Below are 16,512 nucleotides of genomic sequence, written 5' to 3'. Positions count from 1 at the left end.
CTTAGTCTAAGTTGTTTTTCAAAAAGTTAACTTATAAACGTTTTTTTGTTTGTAAACATGACAATTTAAATAATTCTAACACTAATCGTGGTGTTAAAAGACAACCATAAGAAGAGACATATTACATATACAATATTGCAGTAAATGCTTGAATTAGGAATTCATAGTTTTTAAAAATTTGTGTCAATTGTATGGTAACCTTTCCAAGAAAAATATCTGAACCTAAATGAACTGGGTCACCTACTATCATCGACTTAATTAGCCGTATGGAATGATCAACTACATAAAAGGGCAATAATGTAACTTCACAAAAGTCACTACAAGACTCGTGTCATAATCCAAGTGTATATCTGAAGCAAACAAACTTTATTTTTCTTTATAAATGATCACCAACCAAGCTTTCTAACACCGTAAATCAGATTGTTTCCTTCAACCCATTCTAATGGCAAATTCATCAACCTTCTTCCCCATTTTAATGCTCTTGTTTTCCTGTAACGTTTATACTAATGCATGTTATCCGTCAATTATAAGCTTCGGGGATTCCCTTGCTGACACCGGAAACCTAAAAGAAATGGCCTCTAAATCCAACGTTCGGCCACCCCATTTCTTGTTTCCACCTTATGGCGAAACGTTTTTCAATAAACCCACTGGACGTTGTTCTAATGGACGTTTGATCATCGACTTTGTTGGTAATGCATACGAAGACATGAGAATTTCTTTGTTGAGCATTTATTATGGCTGTATATGTTTTCTTCTACAGTGAGTGAATTAGTTTTTCTTGTTTGTTTTGAAGCTGAGAGTCTTGGGCTGCCGTTGGTACCACCGTCTCTGGGAAGCGAGACGAACGTCCACGTGACGGAGTTGGGAGAAGGAGTGAATTTTGCGGTGGCGGGGGCGACGGCGTTGGATTCGTCGTTTCATGAAGCAAGAGGGGTTAGTATTCCGACGAATGCATCGTTGGGAGTTCAGTTGGGATGGTTCAAAGATTCGTTATCTTCTATTTGCTCTGCCGTTTCAGGTAATTAAGTCAAACCAACATGCACCTAAATTAATACAGTATTTTATTCTAAAGATTAAAATACATAAAAAGGTCATATCAAATTTAAAACGTGGCATACAGAAAACTGCGACATTGTGATTGCATTTGTTTGTTTTCTAATTAAAATGACACTTGAGTTAATAAAATTTTCATTTTGTTCGATCTTTAATTTTTTTTCACATCATATATCTACAAAATTTTTGAAATTGTTTAATGTAGGTTACAACTTACATAAGTAATATGTGGAAAGTGTTAATAAGTACATGATATATGATGTACAACAAAGTGTTAAATATGAGCAAATAAATATTTCTTTTGAAAACCAATAATTACCTAAGAAATTAATAACTTTTTTCCGGTCAAAATTTTTCAAAAAAAAAAAAAAAAAAAATCACAAACACCACACCACCTGAGACCATCGTCTAAGCCAATATCATCTAAGGGAAATTGACAGTATAACATATTAGATTTGAGTTCTATAACTATGTCCATAACATATTAGATTTAAGTTATGTACATATTATACGTCTTTCATGCCCTAATCAAACCAATCTTCACCATTACACAAATAGTATTTGGACTCATAGCAGGACCGGTCTTGATAATTTAAATATCTTCAAATGCATTGGTTTATATATATATATATATATATATATATATATATATATATATATATATATATATATATATATATATATATATATATATATATATTAAAAAAACTAGGCCCCAAAATAAATTACAGAATGTGTAGCTGCTCACTTTACACCTCCCTTAGCACTCTCATGGCAGGGGCATCTCGTAGATTTTGAGGGCTCTATGCAAAAACTAAAATGGGCCCTAAATATAAAATTTTTATATATATAATTTTTTTTTGTCCATACGACGATAACTCGATAAATGTTATAAAATAATAAGAAAAACAATAATATAAAATATAATCTTATATGGTTAAATGAATCGTGACACTCTCATAGCATTATTAGTTATTTATAATATGTTTTTTAGTGTGTTACATTCGTTAATCAACAACAACAATCGGAACATAAAATAGGATGTCGTCTGATATAGAGATTAGGAATAGTAAAATGCGTAGTTGTTTCATTAAGTTAACAATAAAAAAGTAGAGCGAGAGTGCAATATAAATGAAAGATAAATTCTAGTAGAATTAGAAAACCAAGAAACAAATAATGTCGTTTGAAGTTTATAGTGCTGCGAATTTGGAAGCTTAGAATTTAAACAAAATGTAAGATTTTGGTACATTAAATTTACATTAGCTAGCCCAAATGCAATTTTAATTTTAAGCCCAACTTTTTTAAATGTGAATTGTTGTAATTTTTAATTGTAGCGTTAGCCATTGGAATTGAAAAATAGACATGCTTTTGCCTTTTTGATTACTGGATTGTGGATTTTTATATTGTGAACTTAATCATATATAAAATTGGGCTCCATCCACAACTTAGGTCATGTATAATCGTGTCTCGCACACCTTCAAAGATGCCCGTACTGAAAATCACACTAGGTGTTTGCAGTTTTGGTCCCTAAAGGTTTTGAGTTTCAAACTTTGGCCACAATAGTTTTCTATATTTGCATTTTTCAGTTTTACTCCCTATATTTTCGTGCCCCACCCCCCCCCCCCCCCCCCCCCCCCCGCGCGCGCGCGAGTGAGGGTAGTAACTTACTACTAATTATTATCTAAAAACCAAGTATGATTTAACGTGTTGGTCGCAATGAACTAAATCTGTACGATTTGATTCATTTAAATACATTAATATAATAGGTAATAGGAAATGTTTGTGTGTGTGTGTGTATATATATATATATATATATATATATATATATATATATATATATATATATATATATATATATATATAGGGCTTAGTGAATATGTGGTTGTTATGTACCTAAGCTTATATATAGAACCGTCAAAACTGTATAGTTTTGATCAGTTATATCCAAACTAATAATGATATATATCTCGCTTATCATTCTTCTTTAATAATGTTACTTGCTAAACCAATTGAATTTATGTTATTTTTCTTCATTGTATCTAAGAAATTAAAGCATTACAAGTAATGACCATTTAATCAACCTTACTAAATTTTAAATAAAAACTAATACAATAAAAGATAAAAGAAGAACATGCAATAACTCAATCAAGGTTTTTCACAAACTATTGGATATAGTTTTTCAATTGAAGGACAAAATATTTGAGTTATATTTGTTAAAAATATATTTGTTTTTTACTTTCACAATAAACTTCTATGATTCTTTTTTGAAATAAAAAGATTTATGATTGATCTTTTTCATTCTATAATTCAACTCAATTCAATGGTATTATATGAAAGCAAAATTAAGCGAAAATGAAATCGGATTTGTTTTGTTTAAAACTACGTCGTTTAAAAAGTTCTATACCTAAGCTTAGGTACATAACAACCACATATTTACTTTTCATATATATATATATATATATATATATATATATATATATATATATATATATATATATATATATATATATATATATATATATATATATATATATATATATATATATATATATATATATATATATATATATATATATATATATATATATATATATTGAACTCATATCTCATGTCTAGCCACATATTCAACAGATTTTAAAATTCATATATTCACCAAGGGCAACTTTGGCCTGTCTACCACGTTTCTTTATGCTGTATTAATCTAATGCAATAAAAGTTGGTCGGATCTCGTAAAATCTTATCAGTATGCAATGTGTGGTCCTTGGTGAAGACCCACTCAACTACTTTATAGTGTAATTAACGGGTACTTCTCTTTAACTCGGTTTATAAAAGACACACATGGCTTTGGAGAGATATGCACCTAAATGGCCTTCAAATTGGGTTGAAGCTTTTATTAGAATTGTAAATAATCAAATCACATGAAATTGAAAATTGTAAACGCAAATTATATGAAAAAAAAATGGTAAATATCACTATTTAGACAGCCTACGTTAAACCTACTCTAGCACCCATTACGTCAACGGTAAATATCAGAGCAACAGTCATATTTTGAGGGTGACACGTTTTGAACCTTGCACAATTAGGCTCTCATTGCCGGGACAAAATTATTTGTATATAACAATTTATGGGAATCTTAAATTGAAAATTCGTTTTGGTTCATATGGAGTAAATTGAAATGAAAAAAAGTGTAGACTTTAAAATGATTTCGATTACAATGCATAAAAGAACTTGCAAAGTACTCTATTAATGCTAAGTTATGTAATTAATCTTATGGTTATATATCTTTTTATAGATTACTTTAAGTAATATTGATCAGTCTTTTATAAATGTCTACATAAATTATTGCAGACTGCAAACAATTAATTGGACAGTCTTTAGTTCTCATGGGAGAAATTGGAGGTAACGATTACAATCATGCATTAGTTGCGGGAAAATCTATCGATGAGGTTGAAACATATGTTCCATTTGTTATTAACACCATCATTTCAGCAGTCAATGTAAGAATATAATCAAAATATATATTTTGTTTTGGTCGTACTTGTATGCAATTATATATACAAGACTTTGTTTGAGGGTTGGATATGATGAAAAACACAGGAGCTTATTGAGCTAGGAGCTCAAACACTTGTTATTCCAGGAAACCTACCAATTGGATGTTCTGCTGCTTATTTGACGATCTTTTATGGCTCTGATAATGTCCAATATGACAATTCAACCGGATGCATTATCACGTTAAACAAGTTTGCTGAGTACCATAATGAACTTCTACAAAGAAAATTACAACAAATACGAGAGCTTCATCCTGAAGTCAACATCATTTATGCCGACTACTACAATGCTGCCATGCAATTTTTTCGCTCTCCAAACAAATTTGGTACATAACATGTTACTTTTAGACATGAATACGTCGTTCTTATAGCCAAAACCTTGCAACTTGATATGCTATAAGCTCCCTGAATGATTGTTGCATGTTTCATATGAAGTATCCACATGTAACGGATAAATATTGTTTACTAATTTTTGGAATGTTATAGGATTCACAAATGGAGCGCTAAAGGCATGCTGTGGAGGTGGAGGACCGTTTAATTACAACCCGTCAATAGCTTGTGCAGACTCATCATCCACTTCATGTGCACAGCCAGATACATACGTTAACTGGGATGGGTTACACTTAACGGAAGCTGCCTACAAAGTTATCTTCAAGAGTATATACGAAGGGCCATACACGACTCCTCAGTTCAACACTTTATGTCCTATCTCAACGTTACAATGGCTAGGAGGTTTGTCAAGTTCTATTTAAAAACTGAAAAGTTTCTCTATTCTTATTCTAGCCTTTGGGTACAACCAATTAAACATGGGAAAAGGGATGTTTCTTAATAATTAAATTAAGATGTTAAATAGTTTGTGTTATTATTATATATAGATATGATTAAATAATGTATTTTAATTTATATGATTTTTAGTACAATTATTTTACCCACAAGTTGAATTGGGAAATTGATTTGTTTGGGTAATGAATTTATCGAAGTGTTAATATTTGGATAACTTTTTTTTACATATAAGTTACAAACTTTTTGAAAGTGTTTATGTCCAACTATAGCAAATTACAGTTTATGTCTCCTATGCGTACGTGACAAAGATAATTAACTACCTTTTAAGGTAATGAACTATTTGTTTTTTTTACATCTAGACAATTTTTTTATTCACATTCAACCATTCAACTTGTTAAGTTGTTCACATAATACCATTGTTTTAAAATTTTAAATTAGTAGTTGAAGTCGGGAACATTCGCTCCACTCTTGTTACCTTAAACCACTTACTGTCACCAATTATTACTCCTAATGTACTAATACCAATGCAAAAACTCTTAACATATACCAAGTAATAAAATACAAGCAACAAACTAGCACATAGTACCATATAAATCGATCATCTAAAGTAAGCTAGTACACCTTTAAAATTCTAAAAGGGTAAACATATAGGCCCTAGGGACTTCATGGTTTTAAGGGAAATACCTTAGTGTATTTAGACCCTTAAGGTGTACGAGAAATACCTTAGTTTACTTAGATCATCTTAAAATTTCACCTTGATGATGTCGACAAGTTAGATGTATCTGACAAGAAGATTAAAAATGAACTCTAATTACTTTATTAATATAACTCGGATGCATAAAAGAAATAAATATACATGCATTTGATTTGCGTGAGAAGCTCTTAGCCGTAATAAAGGTTTATGGTGTAGACTACAGTTGACTCCAAATACGGACTTCAACTACCAATTGATATTATGTGAACAATTTTTACAAATTGCTTAGATTTGAACAAAACCAATTCACCACCCTCCTCGATAATTAGCTTTGCCACATATACGACAAGTAAGCTGTAACTTGCTACAGTCAGTCATAATTTTCATATGGGAACATTTCTAATAAGTTTGTTACCTAAATGTGTACAAAATAAAAGTTACAAAATATAAACAAAACGAAAATTTAATTATCCTAACAAGTCAATTTCCCAATTGAATTAGTTTGATTTCTTATTACACTATATATTAATTTGCAACGTTGATGCTTCCACCAACGTTTGCAACCCCTTAACTTTCATAAATTACATTTTTTTATTTGTATATATTTTTAAATACTTTGTAAAATAATATTTATTATCCATTTCCTATTTAAAATGTCACTTTGACCACTTATTTTTTGAACTTGAAAAAATATCACTTTCACCGATTTTATTTTCTAAACTTTACATTTATCATTAGTTGTATGTATGTGTCAGTATAAATTCAAGATGGTTAATATTTTTATGTAAATTTAGAAATTCCGTTCATTTAAAAATAATACTTTTTTTTTATGTGACGTTATAAATTCAAGTTTGTGTAGATTTCAACGTAATCTTTTCGTTCTTATATTTATATAAGTTTTATATTTAGAAAGTAGTTACATATAATATATTTTGAATATTTGAACGGACATACACTACAAGAAATACAGTCATTAGCGGCGACGCCAATAGCGACGACACCTACTTTTAGCGGCAACACATCAAATTGTCGCCGCTAAAAGTAGGTGTCGTCGCTATTGGCGTCGCCGCTAATGACTCATGACATGGATCCGCGCTTTCACATTCTGGTAAATTAAGACCGTTTGATCGTGTTTCTAATCCAACGACGAGGATAATCGAGGAATGCACAAAAGCAATACCAGCGACAAAAGTCGCCGGTAAAGACCTAACCGTGTCGCCGCTAATTGTCGGAAAAATGGCGCGATTATGTTTCCCTCCTAAGTGTCGCCGGTATTGAGTTAAGTCGCCGCTAAAGCCAAAATTATCGCTGGTAAAGGTGTCACCGCTAAAGGTAGACGTAATTAACCAAAAAAATCGACGCCCTTTTCCTTTTCTCTTCTGTTCGCTTCCATCTCGCGCTGCTGCTGCGTTTTTTCTTTCATCTTCTTCGTCGATTCACAACTAACACCCTCCGGCGAAACCGAAATTAAGGATTCCGGCCTCATTGAAGAAGATACCGACGGTCAAAGTTGAGATTGACCGGTGAGGCTCCTCCGTTTCCAGCGACAGCCACTACTTTCCAGAAACAATAGGTATTTCCAGCAAAAGATTAATTTCTCTTTTGTCTTGTAACATTGATTTTAGCTTACTTTAGTTATTAATTGCAAAATCTTTTCAATTTCAGTTTTTGATTGACTTTTCCGGCCAACACCGACGACTACCGCCATCACTGCACCATTTCTTTGATTCCACCACCACAGGTTCTATTTCCACCACCATGTGACATCCCCAATTTCACGGCCAGAAAAGACCGATTTGTTTATGCTTTGTTTTTAAAATCAGAGTAATCTTTTAAAGAAAACGGTTGCAGAATTTGTTCCGAAAACAAGATATGATAATAACTTATCAAAAAATTTCTCAAAGAGAATGTATTTTCATTTAATAATAAAACTTTGGGATGTCATGTTCCGATACAGACACATAAGCATAAACAAAAAATACATTCATTTACACTATTGATTTACATCTCCTTTAATCTCTCAGTGCAAAGCAGCATTCGTATCGATACCAGTGATACAAAGAAAACTGAGTGGGTCAGGCTTGGGAGCTTGGTGAGCATATAGGGTTTTCAACCCACAATAATATAATTATTATATTTAATCATCAAATAATCAACCCAATTACCCTAAGAATCAACTATCATTTATTCCTGAGGATTCATCCTAAAGAACATACACGAAGTCATATCGTCACCAGGGTTTATACAACAGACACTAAGTCCATAGCTGTCAGGGTTTTTTTACAACATGTGCTAAATCCGTAGCTTTCATTTATCGACAGTATTATTCACAGGAATCCACCTGCAATACATATCAATGGGTTTTCTTTAGAGTACATCTGCTGAAAATATAGTTCACACACCTACAGGTTGCGAACTTGCTAGTGTTCCATGGACCGTATAGAATAATCTATGGTTGTCATCCATACTCTGCTAGATGACAGGGCCATCGCTTGGGTCATCGCTTGGTTCATCACTTCTCACCATATTTAACCACTCATATATCATCGCTCATCTTTCATCGCTCATCGCTTATCACATCCTAATATACCACTCATATCATCGCTCATCGCTTATCTCATCTTATTTTACCACACACCAACTATCTCATCTACCCATGTTCTACCCAACATATTTGTAGATATAAAATACATATACAGTTTAACTCATTTAAAAACTATATAAAACATCCATTCCAAATTCATCTCAAATAAACAACAACATATAAACACATAACACGTATTTTATAAAAAATACTTCATATTTATGTGTTAGAAGAAAGTAACTATACACTCACTTGATCAGAAGACGATCGGACAGCACTACAGCTCTAAAAGTAGTATTCTTCGGTGAAACCGGGATCACTTCACACACCGGGTTTCTCGAGGGCAGAGCTTCGGCTCGGAAACTCTTTTCTTCTCGGGATCTTCGGGCTTCAGGACTTGATTTGGGTCTCGGGATGATACCGGGGCTTCGGGGGTATTTGTTTGCACGTAAATCGAGGTAATATGGGTGAGAGATGAGAGAATGTGTAACCAAACTCGGCTGGCCCTTCAAATCTATTTATAGAGCAAAATCTGCCCTTGCCACGTCGTGGCACCTTTTCCATGCCGTGGGCTTGGTCGTCACTGCATGGGTCATCGCAAGTTGCATCTGGAGGACTCCCGGAGGTATCAGAAGACCTGCCACGCCATGGCACTGCTTGCCACGTCGTGGTATCTGACAGTTTTGGGGTTTCGAGCCCCGAACTTTAGAAATTAATAACTTTCGCATATGAACTCCGTTTGCGACGTTCTTTATATCGACGCAAAGGTGAGATTATGCTCTACAACTCTCGTTTAGACTCCATTGGCTAATTTTGACTTTATTTTTAATATATTATAATTATATTACTTTTATATTATTTTTAGTAGGCCGAGACAGGAAAACTCCGTTATAAACTCATAACTCCTTCATCTGACGTCCGTTTTCGTCTGTCTTTCCGTCGTTGCACTACTATAGATGAGATCTTCAATTCTCATTTAGATTGTTTCGGCTAAATATTTCTCTAACGTAAATTCACTATTTACGTCGCGTTGTGTCATGCCGGTTCTGTCGCGAAACTTGGACAGGTCATAACTTCTTCGTTATAACTCGGATTTCGGCGTTCTTTATATGCATAGAAACCTTGTGAAATATACTACAACTTGGTTAAGATTAATCCTTCTAAAAAAATCTTCCATAAAAAAGTCATTTTTGATGCTTATCGTCTCTAAATTGACTAGCTCGGATCTACGAGCGTTACAATTATCTCCCCCTTAGGATGATTACATCCCGGAATCATCAACGAAATAGGGCTTGTATAATGATTCCATACGTTATCTCTTCATCCTAGATAATAACTGTAAGTTCTATGTTTCCTCGACAGAGTATCTAACTCTTGGACTTCTCGATAGCAGGTAGTGCTCAATCCTGCATCTGCTCTTCGTACTATGTTGGACTTTCAATCATAACCTTCGTGTTACAAAATAAATCCTTATTGTGGACTCATCTTCTTCTTAGGATAAATACATTCCTTTATTTATTGTAACAAACTGATGGGTCGTGTCCCGATGACCTCTCATCATAGTCGGACTCAATTTGATATGACCACTAGGGTCAGAATAACCATCATCCTACTAGCCATTACCGAAACAAGAGTAATGACGCACTTGAATAAAACAAAATCAATTACTAGTTTCTTCGTAACCTTGTGACTTTCCCTGATCCAAGCGTGAGTCCTGTGCTTCCGGTAGTATAGATCTCTACTACCATTCACACCTACTCATACTCATCCCAAGTATTGTCTCGCAGTCCCCAAGTCCTAAAATCACAAAGCAACTTAACACATAAGAATGTGTCCAAATAATCATAAAAAATTTTCCTAGACTCTACTAGGACTTCTTCCATGCGTATCTCCAGTCATCAATCCTGCTTCACCTTGGTTGGTGGTGGAAAGTTCATCCGATGGGACAACTTCAGGAATAACACCAATTGTTCCATCATTTCGCCAATCGAAGGTGTACTTTAGACATACCGTACTCCCCTAAATGTTCCGTTATTTTATCAGACATAAACTAAAGGCAAGACACCAGTCTTACAATATCTTCTGATAGGTGTCATTCACTATCATAAGCCTTTCATTTCCTCCATTTAGTCAATTCTCTACGAGTCTTCACCATAACGTTTTGTACACCTAAACTGACGTTCTGTGTACCAGGCAAGAATTTAATATAAGAAAGCTATATTTACGATAGACGTATAAATCTCCTTATCACTCTGAAACGTTTACATGCTAGTTCTAATATCGTAGTCATACGCTTAGAATCCTAAACACATAAGGTTTCCTGATCCGATCGGCAACAGACCATAGATCCGAACAATTAATATCATATATGGCAAACATATAACATTTAGCACATAAAAGCATTTTAGGCAACTTTCCTAAAATATACTAGTGCTCGTGTCTTAAAATATGGTAGACACTCATCTCACAATAATCGATTAGCATTCTAAGTTTAAGTCTAGAAATCCTACAAATTCCTAGTTCGCTTAAACTAATGCTCTGATACCAACAGTGACATCCCCAATTTCACGGCCAGAAAAGACCGATTTGTTTATGCTTTGTTTTTAAAATCAGAGTAATCTTTTAAAGAAAACGGTTGCGGAATTTGTTCCCAAAACAAGATATGATAATAACTTATCAAAACATTTCTCAAAGGGAATGTATTTTCATTTAATAATAAAACCTCGGGATGTCATGTTCCGATACAGACACATAAGCGTAAACAGAACATACATTCATTTACACTATTGATTTACATCTCCTTTAATCTCTCAGTGCAAAGCAACATCCGTATCGATACCTGTGATACAAAGAAAACTGAGTGGGTCAGGCTTGGAAGCCTGGTGAGCATATAGGGTTTTCAACCCACAATAATATAATTATTATATTTAATCATCAAATAATCAACCCAATTACCCATCCCCATTTTCTTATTTATTTCTTAAGGTTTTACCCTAAGAATCAACTATCATTTATTCCTAAGGATTCATCCTAAAGAATATACACGAAGACACATCGTCACCAGGGTTTATACAACAGGCACTAAGTCCATAGCTGTTAGGGTTTTTTTTACAACATGTGCTAAATCCATAGCTTTCATTTATCGACAGCATTATTCACAGGAATCCACTTGCAATACATATCAATGGGTTTTTTTAGAGTACATCTGATGAACATATAGTTCACACACCTACAGGTTGCAAACCTGCTAGTGTTCCATGGACCGTCTAGAATAATCCATGGTTGTCATCCAAACTCTGCTAGATGACGTGGCCATCGCTTGGGTCATCGCTTCTCACCATATTTAACCACTCATATATCATCGCTCATCTTTCATCGATCATCGCTTATCACATCCTAATATACCACTCATATATCATCGCTTATCTCATCTTATTTTACCACACACCAACTATCTCATCTACCCATGTTCTACCTGACATATTTGTAGATATATAATACATATACAGTTTAACTCATATAAAAACTATATAAAACATCCATTCCAAATTCATCTCAAATAAACAACAACATATAAACACATAACATGTATTTTATAACAAATACTTCATATTTATGTGTTAGAAGAAAGTAACTATACACTTACCTGATCAAAAGATGATCGGACAGCACTACGGCTCTAAGAGTAGTATTTTTCGGTGAAACCGGGATCACTTCACACACCGGGCTTCTCGCGGGAAGTGCTTCGGCTCGAAAACTCTTTTCTTCTCGGGATCTTCGGGCTTCGGGACTTGATTCGGGTCTCGGGATGATACCGGGGCTTCGGGGGTACTTCTTTGCACGTAAATCGAGGTAATATAGGTGAGAGATGAGAGAATGAGCAACCAAACTCGGCTGACCCTTCAAATCTATTTATAGGGCAAAATCTGCCCTTGCCACGTCGTGGGCTTGGTCGTCACTGCATGCGTCATCGCAAGTTGCATCTGGGGGACTCCCGGAGGTGTCAGAAGACCTGCCACGTCGCGCCCCGAACTTCAGAAATTCATAACTTTCGCATACAAACTCCATTTGCGACGTTCTATATATCGACGCGAAGGTGAGATTATGCTCTACAACTCTCGTTTAGACTCCATTGACTAATTTTGAATTTATTTTTAATATATTATAATTATATTACTTTAATATTATTTTTAGTAGGCCGGGACAGGAAAACTCCGTTATAAACTCATAACTCCTTCATCTGACATCCGTTTTCGTATGTCTTTCCGTCGTTGCACTACTATCGATGAGATCTTCAATTCTCATTTAGATTATTTCGGCTAAATATTTTTCTAACGTAAATTCACTATTTACGTCGCGTTGTGTCGTGCCGGTTCTATCGCGAAACTTCGACAGGTCATAACTTCTTCGTTATAACTCGGATTTCGGCGTTTTTTATATGCATAGAAACCTTGTGACATATACTACAATTTGGTTAAGATTAATCATTCTAAAAAAATCTTCCATCAAAAAGTCATTTTTGATACTTATCGTTTCTAAATTGACTAACCCGAATCTACGGACGTTACACACCACCATTTCTTTGATTTCCAATATAATTTTTTTGTACGTCAGAATGAAAAAATGCTATTATTACATAATTTGAATAAAGGTTCAGTTAAGAAATATTTATCCCAAAGTTTTGTCCACGTGTTTATGGATATCCAATTATCCATTGTAGATATTCCTTTAATTTCGTATTCAATTCCCATTGGTGGAACTACATTCGTATGTTATTATAATTTTATATCCAATTAACAGATTTTCAGAATTATAGTATATTCCATCGCAACATATGTGTCTTAGATTTTCAGAATTATAGTATATTCCATTGTAGATAGTCCTTTAAATTCCAAGTTTTTTATTACTATTTCATAGACTAATTCAAAATTAGCTAATTTTTGGTGTTATATATAATAAGATGCTATAAAAGTATAATATTACAAAAAAAAATTTTAATTTTAATTTTAATTTTTTTTTAAATTATAAGTCTATGATAGTAAAATGCTATAAAAGTATAATGTTTGTAGTTTTTGTGTATGTTTGATAATTTAACTTATAATTTATATATATGTTGTTATTTATTATGTAGTTGGAAAATCTTCGGGCATTGCTCAACGACCTGGCATGTAGGGAGGAACTTTATTCGTTTTTTCAATTACAGAATAATCAAGGAGGAAATGATGGGAACGAAGATGATGATATGTAGGAAGGAGCTTTATTTGTATGTTATACTTGTTATCACACTTTGCTATTTGTTAGAATTGTAAAACTTACTTTGCTACTTGTTAGAATTGTCAAACTTTTGGTATTAAATTAATTATAACAATATTTGGTATTTAATTTGATGTTGTTATATAATTTTTAGTATATAATTAATTATAACAGTATTTGGAATTAATTATACCCAAAATCGTTAATATATAAAAAAATGAAAAACGTTATTACCGGCGACACTATTACCGACGACAGGTGCATTAGCGGCGACAGGTGCATTAGTGGCGACAATCTTATCAATAGCGACAAAGCAGTAGCGACGACTCTTTACCGGCGACATGTCGCCGCTATTAGCTTTAGCGGCGACTTCTCTACCCTTTACCGGCGTCTTTTGTCGCTGCTAATTGCTCAATTCCTTGTAGTGATAAAAAGTAATCTTATTTATTTCACCCCTATATTTTAAAAATACTTTGTAAATTGATATTTTCTACCCTCTACTTTTAAAAATATTATTTTGACCCATTCAACTTTGAACCTTACAAAATGTCACTTTTACCTCCTCAATTTTCTAGACTTTCATGTTTATCATATGTTTCGGTCATTCAAGGCACTCAACATTTCGACGCCAATTTAAAATTTTCATTTTTTATTTATTATTATTTTTTTAAATTTGCTTTGTTATGCACGTGTTGATATAAATTCGAGTTTCTTTACATTTCAAAGTAAAATATTTTTACATTTTCGTTCTTATTTTTATATATGGTTCTTACACATGAGCCGGGTAACATATAATACAATTTTAATTGTTTGAACTTCCTTTTGTTAACTTTAAAAAACTAATTTTACTTGCCTATTTTTATGTACATGTCATTATAAATTAACGTTTCTTTATGTTTCCACGTAAATTTTGTGTACGTTTTCATGCTTATTTTTATGTATGTTCTTATGTTTGATTTTGATCACATATAATACGTTTTCATTTGACGGTACAAAATTAGAGTCTGTCGGTAGTACAAACCTTTTACATTTATTTAGCAGCAAATGCAACGGTAGATAGCTTTCATTAATACATTAGTCAAAACTCAACTTAAAAAATGATACATACCATTTACTATTTTGATCAATGATGTAAAAAATTTCAATTAGTTCCCGATTAATCCTTAGGAACTATATGATAGAATAAGTGGCAACTGAGATTGATCATTGCCAAGATAATTAGTGAAGTTTTCAAAGTCAATAATTTTTTTAACATTTTTAAAAAGTTTTATCTCAATATTAGCTGTTTGAGAAACTATTAGTATTTTATTAGTTATATTAACTTATTTTTTTATGATATACTTTCACTTGCAGAAATCTATGAATTGTGTCATAAGGATCAAAATAGATTACATTTGTCATTTTGATGATCAGTGTTAGTCGTATTTATAGATTGGGACCTTAAATTTTGAATCAGTAATATATATATATATATATATATATATATATATATATATATATATATATATATATATATATATATATATATATATATATATATATATATATATATATATATATATATAACTGATTTAAAATTTAGGGTCTCTAACTATGTATTGGCTAATCCCCAAGTAGACCGACTAAACTATAGTCACAAGTCGACCGCCATACTACCGCTTTGCAACTTTTACAACCTTGATTTTGATACAAGTGTATTATTCAATTGTCCAATTTGAATAAGACTATTTGATTCGGATATTTAGATTTTTTGATTGGTTTTCAACAAAACAAAATTATTATTTTAGATATTTGATTTGTTTTACTTTATAAAATAAGAACATAATACCCCCAATTAATCACTAGGAGTTACTTAACCGGCTAGCAGACATCTAACGATTAATTCATGCATACACAATGAATGAAACAGTAGAAAACGATGAAATTTCAACATTTTGAAAAAGTTTTATCTCAACATAAACTATTTTGAGGAATGATTAGTGGTTTATTAATCATATTAATCTATTTTATTATGATCTTATAGTTATTTATGAGCTTTATTATGATATTAGTTATATTTAATTTTTTTAAATCAATAAATTAGCAATTAATAGTCCTCGATTAATCACGGCCTAATCGATTAATCCTCTAATATAGTCCACTGACTAGCTAACATCGTATGTTTTTTTACAACTTTGCTATATATATATATATATATATATATATATATATATATATATATATATATATATATATATATATATATATATTTATATATATATAAGGGATAGTTCAAATAAAAATTGTAAATAGTGTGAAAACATAAAAACACTACTTTTATGTTATTATTCTACAATAAATTTTTTATCCACAGCTTTATGTCATGATTCAACAATTGATAAATGAATACTCACAGGTTAAAACTAAAATTAAAATTTACTACAAAAATGAATATACATAAATTTATCATAATAATAATAATAATAATAATAATAATAATAATAATAATAATAATAATAATAATAATAATAATAATAATAATAAAATTCTAATTAATATATGAATAATCAAACGTTAATATTCATATTAAAATTACTTCAAAAATACACATATACAAC

At 32.1% G+C, this 16,512-nt stretch overlaps 1 protein-coding gene across 1 annotated transcript; it reads left to right on the top strand.

Moving 5' to 3' along the window:
* The first annotated feature begins 401 nt into the window (after positions 1-401).
* Positions 402-13,979, top strand: LOC111884766 (GDSL esterase/lipase At1g28580). The gene is made up of 6 exons (XM_023881086.3): positions 402-689; positions 794-1,018; positions 4,402-4,550; positions 4,651-4,927; positions 5,088-5,333; positions 13,794-13,979. The coding sequence occupies exons 1-6, from the start codon at positions 443-445 to the stop codon at positions 13,832-13,834; spliced, it is 1,185 nt and encodes a 394-aa protein (XP_023736854.2). The 5' UTR covers positions 402-442; the 3' UTR covers positions 13,835-13,979.
* The last annotated feature ends 2,533 nt before the right edge of the window (positions 13,980-16,512 follow it).

The sequence above is a fragment of the Lactuca sativa genome, chromosome 4 (genome assembly GCF_002870075.4).
Source record: "Lactuca sativa cultivar Salinas chromosome 4, Lsat_Salinas_v11, whole genome shotgun sequence".
Taxonomy (NCBI): Eukaryota; Viridiplantae; Streptophyta; class Magnoliopsida; order Asterales; family Asteraceae; genus Lactuca; species Lactuca sativa.
This window is presented reverse-complemented; position numbering and strand designations above follow the sequence as displayed.